This window comes from Anthonomus grandis, chromosome 10 (genome assembly GCF_022605725.1).
Source record: "Anthonomus grandis grandis chromosome 10, icAntGran1.3, whole genome shotgun sequence".
NCBI classification, from domain to species: domain Eukaryota; kingdom Metazoa; phylum Arthropoda; class Insecta; order Coleoptera; family Curculionidae; genus Anthonomus; species Anthonomus grandis.
Genome location: NC_065555.1, coordinates 1889959 through 1915389, shown reverse-complemented (window position 1 = coordinate 1915389; position 25431 = coordinate 1889959). Strand labels below are relative to the sequence as shown.

Sequence of the window (25431 nt, the reverse complement as noted above, 5' to 3'; positions counted from 1 at the left end):
ATGCTGCAATATGAGTTTCGAAAACTACAAATTTGGTGGTGCTCGGTCTTTAGTTGATAAAATTACTTCTAACTCAGAAAGTTTATGAGGTAGAAAAACCGTTCTCATACGAAATTATTGAGCAAGAAACCCCCTTTCCTTGACTAAAACTCTTTTACGAATATTCCAATTATTTCATAAAAATATTCTTGAGAATAGTGAAAATTTGCTGAGAAAATTTGAAAAAAAAAAAATGCCTCTGCCAAAAGTGCTTTAATTACATAAATCTTTAATGCAGAATCACGTTTTTACCCTTAAATCGATCCTCAAGAACCCCTTTTTATTAATGTGAAATAATATGAGGATATTTCAAGTGGCTCCCAAGTTATGCCCAAAAATGTCCACTAGTGAATGAAAATCTTGATGTTGCAATATGAGTTTTGAAAACTCCATATTGGGTGGTGTTCGGTCTTTGCTTGACAAAATTGCTTCTAACTAAGAAAGTTTTCGAGGTACAGAAACCGTTTTGATATGAAAATATTAGCTAAAAAATTCTTTTTCCTTCTATAAAACCTTTTTAACCATATTCCGATTATTTCATAAAAATATTCTTGAGAATAGTGAAAATTTGGAAAAAAGATCCTCCAACCAAAAATGCTATAAGTACCCAAATAATTAACCCAGAGTCACTTTTTTACCCTTAAATCAATCCCCAGAAACCCCTTTTTATTAATGTGAAATAATATGAGGATATTTCAAGTGGTTCCCAAGTTATGCCCAAAAATGTCCACTAGTGACTAAAATTCTTGATGTGGCAATATGAGTTTTGAAAACTCCATATTGGGTGGTGTTCAGTCTTTGCTTGACAAAATGGCTTCTAACTCAGAAAGTTTTTGAGGTACAAAAACCGTTTTGATATGAAAATATTAGCTAAAAAATTCTTTTTCCTTCTATAAAACCTTTTTAACCATATTCATAAAAATATTCTTAAAAATAGTGAAAATTTGTTGAGAAAATTTGGAAAAAAAATGCCTTTACCAAAAGTGGCGTAATTACTCAAATCTTTAATGCAGAATCACGTTTTTTACCCATAAATTTATCCTCAGGAACCCCTTTTTATTAATGTGAAATCATATGAGAATATTTCAAGTGGCTACCAAGTTATGTCCCCTAAAGGTCCTCAATAAGGGTTTCCATTCTAATCAAGTATTCTTCCTTTAAGACATGATATTTTTCCAAATAGTCCTGGTCTCATTTTTAAATAGAGAGAAAATGCTATAAATATTCCAAGTATATTTAATTTGTATATAAAATTGCTGATTTTAAAGCGGGTCTCATTAAGTACAAAAAGATACATATTAGAGAGTTCTGAGTATATTTTTTTAGTGAATGTTCCTAGAATGTCTCAATAGTAGGATTTACCTGGTACATGTGAGATTCATATTAAACTAATAATAATAAAAATAATTGTATTTATATTAAGGAATCACAAACTTCTCACCACGTTCCACATATTTTAATATAGGACTTGTTGTAGCTGATTTGTAAAATATATTTACATATGTAATATTCATTTATGTAAACTACTGATAATTTTTCGAAAACCCATGACAAAAATCCAATCATTTGCACATTCCTAGAACCTGGACAATGATAAAAATTTATATTAAGTAGTATATAATGTATATCAATTGAGAAAGTCGAAAATGTTTTAATTCACACTTACTAAGTCTTTGTATCAAAAAAAAATGCCCACTAACAAATATCGTTAATTTCGTTAAAAATCGTGTTATTTTTATAAGAGTTAAGTAAATATGTATTTAGTTAATTATCTTTGTTACCAAGATGATAATAATCGAAGATAAGCCTATTATTAATTAATAGCAATAAACAGATAATTTTTGGTTATAAGTTTTAACATGTTAGATGGGCACCTGTAAATTGCACAAATAGGTATAATTTTATATAATATGCGTCATACATAAATTTGGCATTACTTCAACGATATCGTTTAGGACAATCACTATTATAAGTGGGAACAGATAAAATAAATTTTTTTATTAGCCAATTAATTAAAAGCGCGAAAACAATGGGCCGTTAATATGAAGGTCGAGTCGTATTTGGCGATTATTTTTAGAAAGAAAATTAACGTACCGGAATAATTCGATGTTTTTAAAAAATAGGATCAATAAAAGCATATATATGTAGGGTCCATATTTTATGTGGCTCCCTTTATAAATAATTATTCAAATCAAATATATTACATAAAGTATTCAACATAAGATTTCCTGTTTAACCCTAAGCACTTAGGTAACCTAATACCTGTGTGTGCTTTTATATTTAAAGATACATTTTCATTGTAATATTACTTAGCTAAGATACAGCAAAAAAAATATGTATAAATATTCTGTTATATACATTCACAACACATTTCACGTTTTTTATTATTTTAATTTCCCTTGGCAATAAATTGGAGAATTTGGGTCCCAATCAGTCTATAAACTAAGCAATTAAGAGCATTATTTCTGGTGAATTGTGAATGACTAGTAATTCTTTTAGATATTTTAGAGGTATAAACAAATATGAACACATAATATGCTGAATATACAGACGTTCTACATTGCTTATATTTTCATTATATGAATCTTATTTTTTTTAATAAATAACCTTTAAAACATAATTTTGTACTACATTCAAAGGCGGCAATGTACTTTTGTACGTACTGCCCCCATGCTATGATGCAGTATGTTATTAAAGATTCTTCTAATGACTTATAAATGAAAATACAAAGTTTAGTGCTTAAAATTTCACTTAGTATGTAAAATTTTTAGATCAAATGTCTAATTATAAATTACTGATTCCCACTTTCTAAAGTAATATAGAGAAATTACAATAATTAAAAAGGAAAACCTTTTTTTCTGATTGATTGATATTTCCTTATCACACAATTTTAAAATTGTGTGTTTCTATTGGAGTTTATCAAATTACGTATGAACAGACTTATTCTATAATAATTCTTTAAACCACGTCCCGGATATACAGTAATGGACAAAAGTATATAGACAAAGAATATCCAAAGAATTATAACACAATGCTTCATACAGTGCAAACCCAAATATAAAATAATAACTCCTCAGTACCTAATTGTTATAAAATACAAATACATATACGAATTACTAAAAAAAAAATTATTTAATGTCAAGGGACAAAAATTAAGAAATTAGCTGAAATTCCGCAAATAAATATGTTTTTGTAAAATAACAGACTTAATAATTTGTCGCCTAACCATTGTTTTTAATAACTGCCCGGCATCTTCGTGGTATGGACTATAAAAGTTTGTTGATATAAGAAATAACAATTTCTTTCCAAGCTCATGTTTATTGGGAATACTTTTGATCTCCAAGTTTTCTGTCCAAGTGTTCCCACATGTTCTCAATAGGATTGAGATCAGGGGACCGTGACGGCCATTTTAAGACAACTGTTTGTTCATCCCTGAAAAATCCTTAGAGGTGTGTTTCGGGTCATTATCTTGTTGAAACGTTGATCTCAGTGGCATGTGTAGCATTATGTTTTTTAAGGATATTGGCATATAAAAATCTATCCATAATACATAAGATATTAACTATATAGGGTCAATTGTCCAGTTATTGACCAGTAAAGGAAAACTTTGAGAAATAGATATTTAATGTATTTTCGCTTTACCATTTTATACAAGTTTAGTAATTTTTCTCAGCTTTTTGCACTATTAGGATTCATGCTAAGTAAAAAAAAATCGGTCTTGCTTTGTAAAGTGAAAAGAAAAAAATAATAGATTGTAAAGACCCACAATTTCTAGTAATTGACCAATTAATGCTAATACTTGACCACTATATTTTCCAGTAATTGACCATTCTTTTATTGAATAATTATTGAACAAATTCATACAAGCGAAACGGCACTTGCAATAAAACACAAGACAAATTTCGAAGATTTTTATTAAAGGTGATTAGAAATAATTAAGTTTTGCTTTAAACAAAAATAGGTTTAGAAAACTTATATTTAGTTCTATCCCCAGTACCAATTAGTTCTGGGGTTTCCAATACACATACTATTTGAGACTTATCAATAGCACTCACATCATTTTCAATAACAGAAAAAATAGTCTTATAATCCCCGGTTGGTCTTAAGGCCTGAACCTCTCTATTTCTTCTTCACTAAAAAAGTTCTGTATTATACAAACATAATTATTATATGTTTTCTTCTTTCCAGGAAAAGCAGCATAATAAATTCTCCTTTTCTTCTTAGGTCATTGAAGTCTTCTGGCAAATCCTCATTACTTGAACCCGAAGAACTCCATTCTTCATTTTCACTTTCTGAATCTGAGCTTACCTTGGTTTTGGTGGTGCTTTTACTGCTTTTTCTTCTTTTTCTTATAAGTGCTCTTTGTGTCTTTGCTTCCTTCTTTTCTCTTTTAATTTTTTCCATTCCTTCATGAAACGAAATCCATTTTTTTGATGTCGCAGCATATGGCAACCTTTCCCTATATTTTGTTTTAGCCATGGACTCATTTTTTTCAGCAGTTTCCTCGGGTCATAAAATATAATCTAAAAATGCCGAACTAGAGAGAGAAATAACAGGATGACTCCTTATATCCATCAGAATTGATTTTATTGAGAGTTCTATTTTGAGAATGCGATGTACTTGGTGTTGCACTAGTTGAATGTGGTGAAGAATCACTTTGATGTTGATGTAAATTTGGTTGTTTCATTGGAGTTTTTTGTTGAGTTTTAACTATTTTAGCAATGGGGGAAGATGGCAATGGTAAGGTATTTTGTTGGTTATAAAATAACTCCTTAGCAGATTCTTCACCTCTCCACTTTCCTGTGGCAGCTAAAGCTTCTCTAAATTCATTACCTCTTTTAGGTAACATTGTTGATTCTAAGTATAATAAATGCGGCACGTCGAATTCAGAAGCTTTACTAGCTTTATCAGATTCTTCATTTGAATCCATTTATGATTCATCGTTCATGCATTTTGCAAAATCAATTGCATCAGCATTAAATGGGAACCGCCCACATTTTCTAAACCCATTTTTGATTGTTTCTGCGGAGATGTCAGCCACTGCAACATTCAGCAAAGCTGGAAAGACTGCCTTTGTAACTGTACTGTTATAGTTTTTCCGTTTCCAGCTAATAACAGTATTTTTTCAATTATTTTTTAAATAAGGAGACATCTGCCGGCTGTAAAATGTGAGTTGCATTAGGTTATAAAGCAAATAACAAAATACCATTATCCTTACAGAATTTGGAAAGGTTATGAGTAAAGTGCGATTTGTGACCATCAACTAGATAGGGTACCGGTAATTTAACCCCCATTTCTTTTAGTTTTGGTAACAAATTGTTACAAACATAATTATTGCGAAACGTCTTGGAAGTCATCCAACCTTTTTTTGATCGTCCAATTATCCAGTCTGGTGATGTGTTGCGACAAACTTCGGCTGGTATCCTTTCATAAGGAAGAACCAACATTGGGGGATAAAGGTTACCATCTGCTGATATAGTAAAAAGGACTGTTATTTGTTTATTTGTCGTCGGAATTAAGGACTCTTCTTGGATCTTCAAATATATCCAGGCAATTTTCTGTTTCTAGGTACTCTTTTATTTCATTGTGCCACTTTCTAATGCTTTGCTCGGTGACAGCTGCCCTGGCAAGATTAATAGATTGAGCATGTCGTTGACTCAGTTGAGGGTGACGTTTAAGAAAAAGCTGGACAAAGAGCATTTTTATTTAACGGAATTCCTTTTTTTGCATTGCTTATAACCCATTTAACAATAAGACTATCAAAAACGAATTACACATAACTAACAGTTTACAATATAAAAACACATAGTTATGTGCTAAATGGTTTTTGGTCATTTAAGCATAATACAGTCCGAACTACTTAGGGCTTTACTACTTTCAAAAGTTTCCAAAAGATCTAAAAAATATTTATCTTGTCGCATTTATGCAATAATTTGATAATTGTTAATAATTTCTTATTTTAGGAAGCGTTGGTATCAAACGTGCCTGACACAGTACTAACCGTATTTCAAGAAGTGATTGAGACGGCCAATAAGGGAGTGCTCAATTGGATTTTCAAGCATAGAGGGATGAAATTACTTTCGGTACTCAGCTTACCCTATACCTTACCCGCGGACATTGTTTATGCGAGTTTAGCGAAGTAAGTCAACTAGGTTTTTTCGGTATTTTTGTAGCTTTTTATGATTGCTTGTGAGGCTTGAGATATTTTAATTACATAAGTGAGGTGTTCCAAATGCTTCTAATATTGCTTTAATTTTTTCCTATTGGTGGCATTGGATTGTGTTTTTCTTAATCCTGAAGAAATGAGGAAAATCTGATGGTAGAACCATTTTCGAAATATATGAACCTATTTCTATTAATTTACCACTTAATTTGCAAAAAAATACTACTAGTAAGTCATCATGCTGTAATATTCAATTAGATAATAACTTAAATTTAGTTAATTTCGGACCTGCATTAGTATGGTTAGCCTATAAATGGTTATTTGACTTGCAATAATAGGTAATATGCAATAATTCTCAATTGGATAAGCAAGCATTAGAAGGTCACGAGAATATCATGCAAATATCAACAGTTTTTAGTATGATTATTGAAATAACGATAGAAATGATCTTTTGGCAATTTTTGTATCGAAAAAGGTTGAAATAATTTATCATTAATTTATAATTAAAAACCGTTTATTAAAAACGAAGTTTCGGAATATAAATCAACCTCAGGACTCTATAAAAAGGAGGAAGCTACTCTAAAGTTTGTCTTTGGTTTTTATGTATCTCATTCTGTTTTTATAATTTTACGTTGTCTTCTTTCTTTTAATCCTTCGGATCTATTTATACTTATTCTTGTCTAAATGCTTTTTTATGTTTTTTTAGCATTGTACCCTTTTTAATTAAAAAAACAAATATGCACATATAAAAAAATAATCTAGGACATAATATATGATGAAACAATTTTTTGCGCATACATTTGAAAGAAAGAACTAAAAAATGTCGTTTAATCTTAATCAACGTTCTCGATACCACATAAGTAATAATTTTGTATACGAAAAATTAAATAATTTTAGATTTAAATACCAAAAATTCTTTTTAATAAAAAAAAATGCAATTTTGAACAATATGGTTCCAAAAATGTACTTCTACCATTGGACTGCTTAGACAAAAGCAGCTGAAGAAGAGTATCGTGTCAATTCATTTGTATCGATTAATTTAAAAAAAAATGTTATTTTAAGGAAACCTTTAATGGGTTAATAGATAAAACTTGCTGAATAAGGGTATATATAAAACCTTGTCCGGTTTAACTGACATTTTTTCAAACTTGAGTTTTTTACAGCAATGTATTCGTTTTTGGAAACTCTACATGTCACGTTTTTGAAAAAACACAAAATTTGAACCCCATAAATGGGGTTTCAAATTTTTTGTTATGTCAGGAGTTTCAGTCAGGGTCAGTTGTCAGGGTTTGCTTATAAATTTGAAATTTACACTGGTCAAGGTCAAGACGTACCAGTCAATCAACCCAACTTTGGAGTTACTTCCAATCTAGTCCTGCGGTTGGCCAGCATTATTCCACGACAGCAAAACTACGTATTATATCATGATAATTATTATACGGCTTTGCCCTTGATGGTCCATTTAGCAAAAGAGGGAATCTATTCCTTGGGTACTATTCGAAGAAATAGAATACCCAACAACAAATTACCAACAGAAGCAACATTGAAAAAAGCCGACCATTGTACTAGTCATGAATTTGTTGCTACAATTGATGGCGTTGATGTTTCTTCCGTTATCTGGAAAGACAATAAATACGTAACCCTAGCGTCTTCATTTGCTGGAAGGAATCCGATTAGTCGATTACTAAAGTAAAAAGGTTTGACCGAAAAGAAAAAAAATCTATAGAAGTGGATTGCCCTTATATAAGAGTACAATAGACATATGGGTGGACTAGATCTGTTAGACAGTTTAATGGGGAGGTATAAAATACAACTAAAAAGTCGCAAATGGTACATAAGGATTTTTTACCATCTTCTAGATCTGGTGTTGGTGAATTCGTGGTTGCTATACAAACGTGCATTAAGTAAAAAACAACCAGGCTGTAAACTAAAAAAAACAAGCAGAATTCCGTGCTGAAGTTACTAATTACTTGTGTGCTGTAGGATCTGTAGTTATAAAACGTGGTCGCCCTAGTTCCAGTCTGCAAAATAACATAGACGAAACGAGAAAAAGAGGTCCCATCAAGCATGTGCCACCAATGGAGGTCCGTGCAGACCAAATTGGTCATTGGCCAGTCCTACAAGACGCAAAAATACGCTGCAAATATCCTAAGTGTAAAGGGTTTACTCACACGAAATGTGAAATATGTGGAGTGGACTTATGTTTCAACAAAAACAATATTTGTTTTAAACATGTTCACGTTTCTTTTGTTGTGCTAAATGCATATTGTTGCCATTTGGCAACAAACATTTTTTAAAATATTTTCCCGTTTTGTTTAGACCTAATCCACCATTTTTTAATTTTTTAGTTAAAATTTTAAAAAATAAATTAATTCATGCATTTAGGAGTTAAAAGTTAGTCAACATGCCTGGAATAAAATAAAAATGTTCCTAAAATCCTGGAAGAAAGTCGGCCTTAATTGCCTGGAAGAAACTCAAGAAGATTTTTAGTTCCTGGAATAATATTGAAAATTGGTACAAAAATACATGGAACAAAATTAAACAGTCCAGGACTGAAGAAAAAATCCATCAAAAAAAAGAAAATTAAATGGTCACTTTGACGCTTTGTACGGCAGATAAACATTAATAAAAGACGTCTATTAAAACCTTGAAAAATACCTGGAAAGCAATTTAACAATTAGTCAACATGCCTGGATTAAAATAGCACTGTCTCTAAAATCCTGGAAGAAAGTTGGCGTTAAATGCCTGGAAGAGACTCAAGAAGATTTTTAGTTCCTTGCATAATATTGAAAATTGGTACAACAGTATCTCCAAAAATACCTGAAACAAAATTGAACAGTCCAGGACTAAAAGAGAACAAAAAACTTTAAATGATTTCAAATGCCTGGCCAAAACATTAAATTAGTCTAAATACTAGGAATAACCTAAAAACGTCTAGATTAAACAAGACAGATTTTAATAATGTAATTTACAGATAATAAATTGAATTTTTCTACCTAAAATTTCGTTAACTATAGACGTCTATTAATAAAACATACAAAATGACCTGAAAAGCGATTTAAAATGCCTGAAATTGAAAATAGGTTCCAAATGCCTGGACTAAAATTTAAAATTCTCAAAAAATCCTAGAAGAAACTCAAAAAGATTATAATTTCTTGGAATAATCTTTAAAATTGGTATAAATGCCTGGAATAAAATAAAAATTTTCCTTGAAGTCTTAAATACAAATAACATTGAATCCCACTTAAGGGTTAGCCACCCCTCTAAAATTTTTGTTTCTTGACCAATTTTCAAAAACTTTTTTTTGTTGGATAGATGGTCAAAAATGGCACTTATGAGCCAAGTTCGACATTTAGAGAAAGCAGGTTATGGTCTACTGTATTCAAGTTTGAAGTGCGAAAAATCGAGAAGTAGTATTAGGGATATTTATTTTTGAAAAATGGTACTGGATTATTGTTCAGGACCACTTAAAACATAAGTGTACCAAATTTGGTTATGATAGTATACAGGGTGTTGAAATAAATTGGAGTCAAATTTTTAAAAGGCGCAATAACATTCTTAATCAAATACGAATATTTTTTTAAATTTTTGGCTAATTGGCATGCGTCTTGAGCCAACACAAAGGTTGGAAATATCCTTCAATAAACAACAATCGATCATATTATCATACTATTTTGGGCTCAATTTGTTTGTTTGTTAAATTCCAAAGATATGATTGTGTCTGGTTAAAAATTATTTTGTGGGAATTTTACCCAAGTATGCTATGAAAGAAAATGTTCCTGACAGTTTGTCAAAGTTTTCATGCATTTAATTCATTTTGACTGCTTGTCGAACAATTATGGTTGATATATATATTGTTTGTGGTTACAAGGCGAGTACTTGGCTAACCCTACATATTTGAAAAATATTTTATACACCGATGAGGCAACATTTACTACAAACGGCATTGTGTCATCTCAAAATATTAGAATGTCGAGTAACGTAAATCCCCATTGGGTGATACAATGTAAAAGGCAGTATTCGCAGAAAATTAACGTATGGTGCGGTATCTTGAACGAACGTATAATCGGGCCGGGCCGTTTTTCATTAATGAAAATCTAAATGGACTTAATTTTCTTGGATTCCTGGAAGGTAATTTTAGTGACGTAATCGATGATTTGCCGTTAGCCGAAACAAGATACTTACATATACAATTTGACGGTGCGCCTATCCACAATGCAGTGGCAAGCACGTTCCCCCGACCTTTCTCCCTTAGATTTTTTTCTTTGGGGAACCCTTAAAAACAAAGGGTACAAATCAAGACCGCAAACTCTACATGATCTTTGTGAGCGCATTAGACAAGAGTGTAATGAAATAAGCAGGGTACAGTTAAGAAGGGTGGTAGTAAACAACAAAAGACGCATAAAAAAATGTATAATAATTAATGGAGGACATATTGAAGGAACTAATATTTAGTTTTGTGGCATTCATTTTTAAATTTGAGTGTTAGCAAAGATAAAATACTAGTAGTATTATTATCTTTGGTGTTAGGTAATTATTTTCAGTTTTTGCTGCTTAGCCTACATTACATTATTAAGTAACTAGTGAAGTGTGAATTGCAACCTAACAATAAAATAAAACAAAAAAATTTATAAATGAAGTTGTATTATTGTGAAGCCCAGAATAGAATGATAATATGATCGATTGTTGTTTATTGAAGGATATTTCCAACCTTTGTGTTCTCAAGACGCTTTTGCCAATTAGCCAAAAATTAAAAAAATATTCGTATTTGATTAAGAATGTTATTGCGCCTTTTAAAAATTTGACTCCAATTTATTTCAACACCCTGTTTACTATCAAAACTAAATTTGGTACAATTATGTTTTAAGTGGTCCTGAATAATAATCCAGTACCATTTTAAAAAAATAAATATCACTAATACTACTTCTCAATTTTTCGCACTTCAAACTTGAATACAGTAGACGATGACCTGCTTTCTCTAAATGTCAAACTTGGCTCATAAGTGCCATTTTTGACCATCTATCCAAGAAAAAAAAGTTTTTGAAAATTGGTCAAGAAACAACAATTTTAGAGGGGTGGCTAACCCTTAAGTGGGACACACTGTAGACTTGAATTTAAATATAAAAATAAACTGAAAAACGGTCTCTAACATCCTAGAACAAAAATTAGTTTAGATGTCTGAGAAATAATGGAAATTAAGCAACTTTTGTTAGAGTATATATTTGTTCCAAAAAAACCATCCAATATGGGAAGATGCCTGGAATAACAGAATCATAACCCTGATCGCCTGGAACAAAAATAATTCTGAATATGTGGAACAAGAAATTACTAATAAACACATAAAATAAATATACACGTCTCAAAAAGCCTGTACAAATTAAAACAATGACTCTTCAAGTAAATTAAGGGAATAATCGTTTTAGTTTTTACTGCATTGACAATTAATTTAAATAAATCTAACTGCCCAATGGTATAATGAGAAAAAAAAAGGCACACACTTACACACACAAAACACCGCATATTTTAGATTATCCTTGCTCAAGCCGCTAGTAGTACCCGGAGGCACCCGTAGATTAGTATTTCGCGAAGTAACTAACCTCGAACTGCACAGTTTCGCGGGTCTACTAACCGAAAAACACTCGTTGCAGCACAGGCCCTGTAGGGCTCTAGTGTTACCCCACGGACAAAGGGACGAAACGGATTTGCACGGCTATAGTGAGAGGTGACTAACTAACCTTTGTTACGTTGTTTTGTTGTTGTTGTTGCTGCTTTTGTTTGTGGGTGTGCATGGAAATGTTAGCGTTGAACTTAAAAAAAAAATCAATATCTCAGTATTACATGTCTAGGTAAATAATGTGATACAAACACACAAAACGCAAAAACCTATAACATAATAGACCAATCACAAAATTTAAAAGTATACAGTCTTCTTACATTTCTTTTGTTGTGGGTAGTTTGTATATCTCTAGGAAGGCTACGAAACACTTTATTATTCCTTAGTATCCAAACTTTAAAAAAGTGATATTATTATGACAAATAAATCAATAAACAATAAGTGTTCTCCATGCATTTCCACACAGACAGTTCCTGCACCTGCAACAAAGACCTAACTAAGACCTCTCTCGTGGCACAGAAGTCGAGTATGGGTGCTGTTTTTAGACATAAAAGTCTAGAGGTGTCAAATCAGGTGATTTTGCTGGCCAAGGGATCAAACTACTTCTACCATGCCATCTGTTATTGTATGTTTGGTCTAAGAAAGCCCTTACAGCGTTTCACTCTTTTAAAAGTAAAGGAAAACGTAGGACGCTCTCTAAAATTGCACCGATAAAGTGGAATATTGACGTTTTTTTTATTTCTTGAGGAAGCAGTTTTGTATTCCTAAAGAACAAGTTCGGTTTCGTATCATCTTTAATCTTAAATAACTTTTTAAAAATAGTTAGTTCATCATTAAACGCAGTTGATTTTATTAAGTTAGTATCACTGGTTTTCCAAAAAAAATCAATTTTAACTTTGTACCTTGGATGACAAAATCGCATTTAACTCCAACAGTTTTTGAGGTACCAAAAATATTTATATATGAAATTGTTCATAAATAATTGGAGTTTTTAATGTATAATTCTTTTAAAAATATTCCAATTATTTCATAAAAGGATTTGCGATAAAATTGAGAAGTTGATAAAAAAATGAGCAAAAAAAGTGGTCCAACCAAAAATGTCCTGTCTATTCGAATCTTGAGTTCAGAGGGACGTTTTTACTACGACACTCAAATTCATCCTCAGGAATTCCACTATTTTGCCTTAGAAAAATTATGAAATTATCTCCAGTGGTTCCCAAGCTATGACCAAAAATGTCCGTTAAAAAATAAAAACCATAAAATTATAATTTGGTTTTAAAATCTTCAAATTTGGTGGCCTTTGGACCTTGGATGACAAAACCGCCTCTAACTCAAAAAGTTTTTGAGGTACAAAAAACGTTTATATATGAAATTGTTCGTAAATAATTGGAGTTTTTAGTGTATAATTCTTTTAAAAATATTCCAATTATTTCATAAAAGGATTTGCAATAAAATTGAGAAGTTGATAAAAAAAAATGAGCAAAAAAAGTAATCCAACCAAAAATGCCCTGTCTATTCGAATCTTGAATTCAGAGGGACGTTGTTAGACTCAAATTCATCCTCAGGAATTTCACTATTTTGCCTTGAAAAAATTATGAAATTATTTCCAGTGGTTCCCAAGTTATGACCAAAAATGTCCGTTAAAAAATAAAAATCATAAAATTTTAATTTGGTTTTAAAATCTTCAATTTTGGTGGTTTTTGAACCTTGAATGACAAAACCGCCTCTAATTCAAAAACTTTTTGAGGTACAAAAAACGTTTATATATGAAATTGTTCGTAAATAATTGGAGTTTTTAATGTATAATTCTTTTGAAAATATTCTATTAATTTCATAAAAGGATATGCAATAAAATTGAGAAGTTGCTAAAAAAATGAGCAAAAAAAAGTGGTCCAACCAAAAATGCTCTGTCTATTCGAATCTTGAATTCAGAGGGACGTTTTTACACTGAAATTCATCCTCAGGAATTCCACTATTTTGCCTTAGAAAAATTATGAAATTATTTCCAGTGGTTCTCAAACTATGACCAAAAATGTCCGTTAAAAAAATAAAGTTTTAATTTGGTTTTAAAATCTTCAAAGTTGGTGGCCTTTTGAACTTGGATCACAAAACCGCCTCTAACTCAAAAAGTTTTTGAGGTACAAAAAACGTTTATATATGAAATTGTTCGAAAATAATTGGACTCTTTTATGTGTAATTCTTTTTAAAATATTCCAATTATTTCATAGAAGGATTTGCAATAAAATTGAGAAGTTGGTAAAAAAAATGAGCAAAAAAAAGTGGTCTAACCAAAAATGCCCTCTCTATTCGAATCTTGAATTCAGAGGGACGTTTTTACACTCAAATTCATCCTCAGGAATTCCACTATTTTGCCTTAGAAAAATTATGAAATTATCTCCAGTGGTTACCAAGTTATGACCAAAAATGTCCGTTAAAAAATAAAAATCATAAAATTATAATTTGGTTTTAAAATCTTCAAATTTGGTGCCCTTTGGACCTTGGATCACAAAACCGCCTCTAATTCAAAAAGTTTTTGAGGTACAAAAAACGTTTATATATGAAATTGTTCGAAAATAATTGGACTCTTTTATGTGTAATTCTTTTTAAAATATTCCAATTATTTCATAGAAGGATTTGCAATAAAATTGAGAAGTTGCTAAAAAATGAGCAAAAAAAAGTGGTCCAACCAAAAATGCTCTGTCTATTCGAATCTTGAATTCAGAGGGACGTTTTTTACACTCAAATTCATCCTCAGGAATTCCACTATTTTGCCTTAAAAAAATTATGAAATTATCTCCAGTGGTTCCCAAGTTATGACCAAAAATGTCCGTTAAAAAATAAAATTCATGAAATTACAATTTGGTTTTAAAATCTTCAAATTTGGTGGTTTTTGTACCTTGGATGACAAAACCGCCTCTAATTAAAAAAGTTTTTAAGGTACAAAAAACGTTTATATATGAAATTGTTCGTAAATAATTGGAGTTTTTAATGTATAATTCGTTTGAAAATATTCCATTAATTTCATAGAAGTATTTGCAATAAAATGGAAAAGTTGGAAAAAAAAATGAGCAAAAAAAGTGGTCAAACCAAAAATGCTCTGTCTATTCGAATTTTGAATTCAGAGGGACGTTTTTACACTGAAATTCATCCTCAGGAATTCCACTATTTTGCCTTAAAAAAATTATGAAATTATCTCCAGTGGTTCTCAAGTTATGACCAAAAATGTCCGTTAAAAAAATAAAGTTTTAATTTGGTTTTAAAATCTTCAAAGTTGGTGGCCTTTTGAACTTGGATCACAAAACCGCCTCTAACTCAAAAAGTTTTTGAGGTACAAAAAACGTTTATATATGAAATTGTTCGAAAATAATTGGACTCTTTTATGTGTAATTCTTTTTAAAATATTCCAATTATTTCATAGAAGGATTTGCAATAAAATTGAGAAGTTGGTAAGAAAATGAGCAAAAAAAAGTGGTCCAAGCAAAAATGCCGTCTATTCGAATCTTGAGTTCAGAGGGACGTTTTTACACTCAAATTCATCCTCAGGAATTCCGCTATTTTATCATGAACAAATTATGAAAATATTTATATTTATACTAAATTATGAAAGAAAACACATTTTTCAGAAAATCTTGTTAAAAAAACCCTTTTGTTCGTATGTCTGACCCAGTGACCTCAAAGTGATGTCTGAACCAAAAAATCTGAACATTCCTCTAACTTTTAAACATTGGTGGTATCTTTCCTGAACTATTTAAACTATCGACCATTAATTTTCTCGAATTTTTCAATACTCGATTATTCTTCATCCCAAAACATGCCAAACCTTTAAAATTGCAAAATGATCCAACAACAAACAAGTTTTTCACTGATATAAACCAACCATTTGTTCCTAGTGTTTGTAGCTTATTGTCCCGTCGCTTAATCGCTCAGATTTAACTTGAAATCAATTAAAATTCAAATTCCCTTTTAAATTTTAATGTTTTCGGCTATATTAGGCTCCATCTTCAGGGTGACAATTAAACCGTATAATTCAACTGGATCACTAATTCTTATTTTAGAGTAATGGCAGCCGCCCCGCAAGTGAGCAACAGCGTCTACGAGATCACCAAAGTGGCCCTCTATCAAATCTCCAATCTGCTGAATAAAGTGAACAAGAAGAGTCGACAAATGAGCGCGAAAATCACTTGCCAGTTGGCCATTACGGAATACGGAGGTGGTAAATATCCCTCACTACATTTATTATGATTTTTTTTAAATAAAATGCTGTTTTTTTTTAAATTGTAGCTAAGGCCGATTTAGAACACGATTTGGTGGGAAATAAGATGAACCTTAACTTCACCATGGATTTGGATAAGGGGTAAGTGCCTTAGGAGTGATAACTATACTATGGTTGGAACCTGTAGTGTGACATTCAAATTACAAAACAGTTTTAGCACTAAATCAAAACTATTTTATTCTTGATATGTGTTAAACTAATACTACTTACAAGTGGCCTTATATACTAAAAATGTAATTAATAGAGCGAAAAGAACAAATGTGAATTATTTCTTGTGACCTCAAGATATCGAAGCGTCGACAAAATATATAATTGATTGTCTGAAGTAGTTTTTGTTGACCTATATCCTTTTCAACACCACGTGAAACATAGAATTGACTATAAGGGATTAGGTCTTTATTTCTATTTAGAATGTTTGTTTGTTGCATCTAATTTTTAATTGCTATTCATTGGCTTAAATAATTTCAAGTTATATCCCACAAAGTGTTACTTCCATATTTCACATGAGCTACACTATGTTCTTTAAATCTGACTTTAATTGACCTTCCTCCTTGAATTATGTTTGCTTTTCTTATCACGATCGTTGCAATAGGAATATAAAGCTCTCTATGCGCAATTAGGAGAAAATTATTACAATGCGTTTTTTTTTTGCAGCGAATTACCATTAGAACAAATACCGGAGTGTAAATTCCAAACGAGGCACGTCTTACAGCGTAAACCCAGTATTACGGTGAAAAAGACGGACACGATGGACGACGACACTTTCGATCATATTTTACAGGTGACGTCCCAACACGACGCGATAATGGCTTACTATTATTTGGACGAAAATAATAAGGCAAGTATAAAACATTTAAAAAAAAAACATATAAATTACTATAAACTAGATAATTAATAGTTTATTGTTCAATTTACTGTGGAGTCAATGTATGAATTATTCTAAGTTTGATGCCATTAATCTTTTTTTCATACACTGATATCGCACTTTTCTATGCATTTACAAAGAACTTTGTGGCCGGACCAGTATATGGGAACTATAACTAAGAGTACAGAAAAAACTCAGGAAGACAAAAATTAAAAAAAAAATACTACAAAAGTCTGTAATATGTGGATGAGGTAAAAATTTTATTTAAGGGTGGCGATAAATTAAATTTATTGCAACTTAATATACGTAGTTTGCAAAAGAATTTCGACGAGTTACTAATATATTTGAGCCAAATTAGTCTGGAAAATGTGGAAATTTTCAGATATAAAATTAATATATCTGTTGTACTGACGTCCTAAACCAAAAAGACGCACCTCAAGATTTTAAGTTATTGCGATTTATCGGTTTTTTATTACAGCGCTCGTTTTTATTTAATTTTTGATTTTTTTTTTTAGTTATTTGTAGTAATATGTTTAAGTAATAAATAACTTTGAAGTTTTATTTGTTTAGAAAGAGATTTTTAGTTAAAAACGAGATGCGTCTATTGCGCTTAGCATTTTAGTACAAATTTTAGATACGTCAAGAAGGATATTGCATTTTGCTATTATTATTATTAAATATTTGCTAATATTACAAAAGAAATGGACAGCTTTATTACATACTTTTTAAACAAAGGTTTATTGAAAGTGAATAAGTTTAACATATCAGCTTACAAAAAAATTTTAGTTTGAGTCATCGTCTTGGGAAACTGGAAGGTCTTTCCAAAACTGATGCCTGTTCTTCATTATTGCACCGAGGTTTTTTATTATTACCTCTTTCTTTTTAGATGAAATTCCAAGGACTTTTTGTTGTTTTCTTGGTGGTGTCAGTATTTTATTTTTTGTAATTTTGGCAGTAAGAAAATCAAGTGCAATTTTTGGACCATCAAAGTCATCTTGGTATGTCATAATATGGGAACCCCTTTGGACAGATACTTGGACTATTTCATTTAGATATGGCCGGGGGTTAATTCTACTAAGTTTATATTGCGAGGTGTAATCCTACCAAAGAAAAAAATGCTGTAACTCCATTGGCAGAACTTCAGTTTGCCGTGCGGATTGTTTTACGGCTTGAACAAAATCTGCAAAATCGTATAGTTTGTTGCCCATCTTTTTCATTGACTGTTCAACTTTGTGATGCAACGAATCCGCGGCCATAAATGTATGGCCGGGCTCGAAATATTTTATAATAATTTCATTAGCATTAATTTCATGAGAATGACGAATTTTTATTTTGCGCGGAGCAATTATCAATCCATAATGTTATTTTCACAGCGTCTCTTTTCACAAGGAAAAACTGGTAAAATGTGCTTATTAATTCATCTTTACTGCGTTTAAACAAGGCGCCATGCCAAACGGTGGCAAACGTTTTGTCATTCTTTTTTTTTGCCAATTGGTACGAAGCTCTCATTGTAAGCTCTTAGTCTGTTTGTGAAAATTGCAGTTTTAAATGTTTCCAGTCTTGGCAGCATAATAACTTTTTCAAGGTCTGCGCAGTATATAATCTTATTTGGTTCTTCTGGTTGACTACCATCATCTCTGTAATTTTCACGCGACTTTGTTGCTCTGTCTATATGTTCTTTCCAACTGTTACAATTATCACAGGTTTCGTCAAGATTATCTTTTGTGTGACTTTTATCATGTAGAGAAAATTCTTCACAACCAAGTGTCCAAGATTTGCTAGCGAAATATTCATTTTCTTAGCTACTACATGGTACTTTTCATAAGAAATTTGTATATTGGGATATTTAGTTAGAAAATCCTGATGCATTGCCATTTGCAAAAGTAAGGTCACTAGGAAGGTAAAGACGTTGGGGTGCATGCTCTCTCCGATAGTTGGGTTGTAAGAATTAATATGATTACGAATCACTTTATCGTCTATTTTATTGTGAGGTTGCTTCGTGCATCTTAAGTCAGCCACAGGTACTACAGAATTATTAGCATTACGCAATGCTGTACGGATAACTTTGTCACTTGGTTTATTAAAGCCGAGCGTTGGCAAAAAAAAGGCCTTGCATACATTTTCAGATGTTCCTTTTTCATTTTTAAGCGTATAGTTATAAGTATTATTTCTTTAATAACCGAGATCACGTTTTGAAGTAGTTCTCTGTTTCACAGGTTTTGATGAAATATGATGTAAAATAAAAGATTTTCTTTATCTTTTGAAATTTTCCAAAATTTTCTTCTTTCTTCTGATATCTTCAACAGCCATTTTTTTAAACAATCTTTTCCATAACCTTCTTTAACGGTGTGCTTTTTCGCAAGTGATTCATGCTTAGCTTTTTTTCTGGAACTTACTGATAATTCGAACTTGGTTAGATCAATATGCACCATGGCTAGTATATTCTAAGCGACTAAAAGGTGGTCTTTGTAAGCATTGTGTTTTGTTCCCTCTGCCCATCAACACTGTGAGAGGAATTTTGGGATCATTTATAGTCAGGCCATATATAAAGTTCAAAAATATGCATGAAGACTGCCGAAAGCATGCAACTAGCAGCGACAAATGCTGCAAAAAATTTTCTTGAAAATGTTCCTGTAGACATCCAGCTGCAAAGTGGACACCAAAAAGCAATCGCTGAAAACAGACAAATATTGTCAGCAATTATTTCTTGTATAGTATTTTGCGGTACACATGATATGCCTCTTAGGGGAAAACAAAGAGATGAAGGTGTTTTATTAGATTTATTTAAGTTGAGAATCAATTCAGGGGACAACAAATTAAAGACTCACCTGAAAAAGTGCCGTTGCAATGCAGTTTACACATCGCCAAAAATACAAAACGAATTGATAAATTTATGTGGCGAAGTTATTAAGGAGAATATAATAAGTGAGGTTCAGAAGACCATGGCTTACGCAGTCTTAGCTGATGAACCAGCAGACGTAGCTGGTAAAGAACAGCTGTCAATAGGCGTGCGATTCTACGACGAAAGCAAAAAGAAAATCAGAGAAGAGTTTGTAGGGTTCGTTGAACTCGTAGCACAAAATGCTTCAGCAATCGGCGAAGCAATTGACAATTTCTTGATTAGTTCTAACCTCCCAACCGAAGATTGCGTTTGAATTCGATGGCCGTTCTACAATGGCGGTAAAAGAGGGTGACGTACAAGCCATTTTGAGAAGAAAATATCCTCATTCTTTATATTTTCACTGTCACAAACTCAACCTTGTTGTGAATGATGCGAACGCAGTGCCAAAAATTAGAAATACTGTCGCCACTGTAAAGGATGTTATAACGTTTTTCAGAAAATCAACTATGTGTCGAAACTACGCTCCAAACCTATCACGATTGTGTGAGAACGAGATGGTCCGAAAAATATAAATCAATTAGAACGTTTACTCAAAATTTCCCAGAACTTGTGAAATCTCTAGAAACGTTATCCTAGAGGGAAATTATGCCACCAGAAAATCTGCATCTCAGTTGCATTCACTTTCTTTTTCGAACTGTAACCTTTTTGGTATATTGAATAACAGATACGGTATTATTTACTTCAGTTGCGTCGGTATCTACAAAACCGTCAGAATCCATAACATGCTCGTCTTGAATAGGTTCATGCATCAATTGTGGCTCGGCTGCTTCCGTGATTTGATGATCACATAATTCAGTCACTGTTTCCAATTCAACATTTTCTACTTCTGACGTAAGGGGGCATAAGTCTGCTTCTTCGAGAGCCTCAAAGTCAACTGGCACAAAAGACCTAGAAATATCGAGAAGAACTGGGCTTTCCGATTGTATGTGTATGGCACAATTACACAACAACAATTACACTGTTACACAATTCCCAGAGTTTATGTCGATAATAATATTAAGTTCTTCACTGCACTTACTTGCCGTGTCGCCACTATCATTTTCCGAATCAGGGTCAGTCGGATAATAATCTAAATCTTCCGAAGCCTTACGGTTTTTATTTTTTTCCTTGGGTTGGAATGCTTGTTTAGTTTCCTTGTTCAGCGCCAACATGACCATTTTTTGTCCTCGAAATCCTTATGTTCTGTCCATTGAATCTAAAAGGGCAGGGCAGAGTTAGTTTTAAGTATTTTTAATAATAAAAACTATTTCTGGATTTTTTAAAGATGTACACCTTATTAAACGTAAATAGTAAACAGACGAATAAACACAGACAAAAGTGCTGCTCTGATATGGACGGCCGCCGAAAATCCGATCTAATTGAATAAACAAAATTAAAAATAATTACTTACCGGTCGAAAGGGTCTTGTAGCCGATATGTCTTGTGTTACAATTTTATAATAGGCCCTGTAATTAATTATAGTCTCAAAGTTTATCACCCCAATAAAACAAATTCGTTGAAATGATTACTACAATTCACATAAAAATAGCCGATAACAGGTTGCTCGTGTGTCTTATTACAACACAGAAATTGCCAACTAATTTGGACGCATTTAAATGCACACTGTACATTACGCGCTTAAAATTACCAAAAATCCTAAGCGATCAAGGTGCATCTTTGAGAACCGTCATATTCGCTTGGGAAATTGAGATACGTCGAATCGGAGTAGGATTTTGTATTCTTTTTTAAAATGCGTCTAATTTCGTTACCAATTTTTAGGCACTATTGAGTTAAAATGCGTTTTTTTCGCTTAGGAAATAGGTTAAACATTGTATTTGGGGTCCTTAAAAACCATAATATAAAAATTTTGAAATAGGCCCTTTTGGCTTAGGACGGCAGTATAGCCCACCGTCAACGGAGGTGGATTTATTTCTTGAAAATTTAGCTATCAGAAAAATTCCACTAGCGCTATATGGAAAATTCTAACTGAATGAGTCCTTCTGAATTCAACGAGACCATCCATAAGGTCGTAGGTCCCATATTAGTTGAGATCTCGTCTTTTTTAGTTCGAATTCGAAAAAAATCAATTTTTGGTAAAAAAATCCGATACCACCTTAAACTTTAAAGATATCGAAATGTTTATAGGGAATATAAACTTTGATCTTTTGAATAAGGAAAATTAAAGAATTAACAGATGCCTAAATGTTCTTTTCTAATAGTACTCATGCATAAACGCCCCTACTTGGAAGACAGATATTTCGGCTACGGTGATAGACCACATATTTTTAAAATCAAATAATATAAACGCCTGTAAAAATTATATTTTTCTATTTATTCTAAAAAGAAACAATAACAGATCATTACGCAGTAAGATTGAAATTATAATTTCAATTCTTGAAAATATAAAAAACATATTTCGGATTAAATCAAGTAAACAATTTATAAAAACAACTATGAATTAAATCAATTATTTAAAAAAAAAAAAAAACGAAAACTGGCACGATATTAAATTAACAGCAAAAATCGAAAGAGGAATACTTGGATAATGGAGGGCATTATCAACTCAATAAACCTATCGCGATAACCTGAAAAAGGAGTTAATAAATAATTATTCTGTGCAATGCGCTGAGTTATAGGAACTATTTAAATAAAAGTAAAAGAAGCAAAAAATAACAGCAAAAAAAGACATGGAATCTTATAAATGAAGCCACCAGAGCTACAAAAATTAAAACGCAAAACTCTTTTAATATTCCCTACACAAACACATTTTTACAGAATGAACAACAGGTGGCACATGCATTCAATAATTTTTGAAATTGTATTTTTCTTTCGTAGTTTATCCAGTCAGGTACAATGACATTCATTTTATAATAATTCTTTCACATCTTTTCTATTAAGTAATTATAAATGTAAGAAAGTGCATATGATAATGTGGGGCTAAAATTGAAAAAAAAAGGGCAGGTACAGGCTCCAAGAAATCTGCAAAATAGTCCACAATTATCAAATCAACGCACTCCAAGAGGTTGTTTTTTTTTTCTTTAGAGAAAAGCACATATGCCCATGATTTTTTTGGGCAAAATTGATGGAAGTTAAAAAATGTAATCAAATTGAAGTTTAACCTGATTAAGTCATTCATCAATTCAAAAGCTAATAAATCTCCAATGTTTCCTTTTTCCTTAAAGTAATAATTTGCTTATGGAGCACTTCTCTCCATACATGGAGGTGGCATGAAGATATTGGCTCCCTAAGGCCTATTTTACGTCCCGTAAACCATTTTAATTAACAATTTCTACATTCAGACAACCATTAAAAAAAATGTAATAATTTCAGGTTAAGGTCACCGAAATATTCGACGTGACAGACAGCGAATCGCCGGTTCTACAAACGCCCCACGAGAAACACCTGAACACCAATTTGGAATTCGACGACGGTTGGAACGATTACGAAACCGAAAACGTCATGGATCAACTGGAAGATCGTAAGTTTTAAGGCACTTTTGTCAATCGTAATAACTGGGAAAGTGACATTTTTTTTAGGATATTCGGTGTATTCGCTTACGGACGACGTAATCGAGGACAAAAACATATTTTCAGATCCGGAAAGTGAGTGGATCGGCTCGTGTAAAGTCGAGGAACCGGAAGAGGACGAACCGGCTTTCTTTCGGCCGGAATCTGATCAAAAAACTCTTAGTCAGAACGCCACCGACGCCCTAAATAGTAAGTGTACAGTGCCGACGTTTTCTTACGAAGAAATCGACTTTTAGTTTAATTGTTTAGTTAAAGTCTATTTATTTATGAAATCTGTGATCGTTTTTTATGCGTTTATCCTGTTTATTTCAATGTTGTTTCTGTTAAAGAATGGTCACAAAAAAGGCAGATTTATAGCGGCAGACTTGTTTATTGCAAGTGTTTTTATGCAAAAAATATGTGATAATATATAGTAGGTAGATGTTCATTTAAAAAAAAATACACAAGATGATTAATTTAGTTTAAAAAAAAAAACGCAATAGGCGAAACAGACGGAAATCGGAAAAAGTGAACTTGTCACGTGTTTCTGTTTTATTTTGGTTCTTCAGGCCGTAAGACAATAAAATACAACAGGGTGTCAATTTGAAAAGGTACCACCTGTACAAACTTATTTTTGAGGGACATTTTTTAGGTTAGTTTACAATCAAATTGCAGCAGCCCCCTGACGAGGTCGGACATAACCTCTAAAACCTTAAATAGAAAGGGCGGTCGACTGATGATGCCTCATTTTAAAGGTTTTTTAATTACCTTCCCAAAGATACCACACACGTTATCTTTAGGTTAACTAGAACACAAAAAAGTAACTTAATTCATAAAATGTTCAAAATGTTGTCCATTGTTTTCCAAACAGTAATAAAATCTGCCCTCAAACTCCTTTCTAACATTTCGAAAAACTTCTGCCTGGTTTATGTCTGCCTGACGATCTTATGTCCCCATAAAAAAAAATCTAAAGGTGATAAATCGGGTGATCTTGCTGGCCATTCAATTGCCCCAATCCCGTCAACCTTTTTTAACTACTCTCTAACCGGAAAAAAATAGTGTGGTGTATAATTTTTGACTTGACAAACCTTTTCAAATTGACACCCTGTATATTGTATGTGCAAGTTTGCTTTTCCTAAATAAACCTTTTACATCACCTTATGTTAATTAAATTAGGAAAGTTAATAATTTATATTATAGTATTCTTATTTATACAAATATTTATTAAAAAAAGGAAAAAATAATGACAATGTGATATCCTTAAGGTGCCTGGTGGAATTATTATTATTACGTTTTTAATGTTCTATCTCGCACCACCCCAGTTTTATAAAAAAAAAAAGGTTAAATATATATTTTTAATTAAACTAAGTATATTAGGGATCAACCAATAAATGCCAATAGTTTCTAAATAGTATTTTTCCGTTGTTGTTATTCTAATGTTGTGTAAAGTAAATATAATTTTTGTAGAATTTATGCGTTTTTTTCCTATTCTTATATAAGCCTATCGGGTACATTTGGATTTAAGGGTTCCGGGATTTCTGGAATGTCCTCTAATAGTCCTGAAAATTAAAAAAAGAAAAAAGACAAATGCCTGGAAGATCTAGAAAAATGACTTCCAAAGGTTGGAAAACGCGAATTTTGGTTTCAAACTTCTGGAAGGCCCAAAAATTATGCCGAAAATTCAAAAGATGATTTAAAATACGATGAACGCACTGAAAATGACCCCGAAAGCCTGGGAAATGTACAAACATACAAAGAATTCAAAAAATGGCTTTGGCGTTTCAAAGATTTAATATAGTGTCTCTAATAATCCTGGTAAAGTGGAGGAAGAAGCAGAAAAGTGCCTGGAATAGGTGGAAAAATTAAACAAACAATGTCACGGTCTCATAAGCAAATTTTATTGGCTACACGTGTTTCGCCCTGTATAAGCAGGGTATAAAACTTACAACAATTATTGTTCTTTAATTATTGTCTCTTGGAAAAAATAGATGGGGATTTTATAGGTGAAAAAATGGTTCTCCATGGGATCCAACTTCTGGAAAACATATAAATGACTTCCGAAGCCTGGAAACTCCCGCAATTAGACGTAA

General features: G+C 31.9%; 1 protein-coding gene across 3 annotated transcripts in view; it reads left to right on the top strand.

Annotated features, from left to right (window-relative positions):
- Positions 1–24812, top strand: part of LOC126741014 (1-acylglycerol-3-phosphate O-acyltransferase Pnpla3-like) — a 35526-nt gene extending 10714 nt beyond the window's left edge. Inside the window, exons 5-11 of one of the 3 annotated variants that reach the window (XM_050447269.1) lie at positions 6003–6178; positions 11730–11924; positions 15872–16026; positions 16098–16170; positions 16744–16927; positions 23166–23313; positions 23372–24812. In XM_050447269.1, coding sequence (XP_050303226.1) covers positions 6003–6178; positions 11730–11924; positions 15872–16026; positions 16098–16170; positions 16744–16927; positions 23166–23313; positions 23372–23598 — 1158 coding nt within the window. In that variant the 3' untranslated portion in view covers positions 23599–24812. Of the gene's footprint in view, positions 1–6002; positions 6179–11729; positions 11925–15871; positions 16030–16097; positions 16171–16743; positions 16928–23165; positions 23314–23371 lie in introns of all 3 variants that reach the window. The other 2 variants (XM_050447268.1, XM_050447270.1) reach the window with 2 other exon arrangements.
- Positions 24813–25431: the final 619 nt, after the last annotated feature.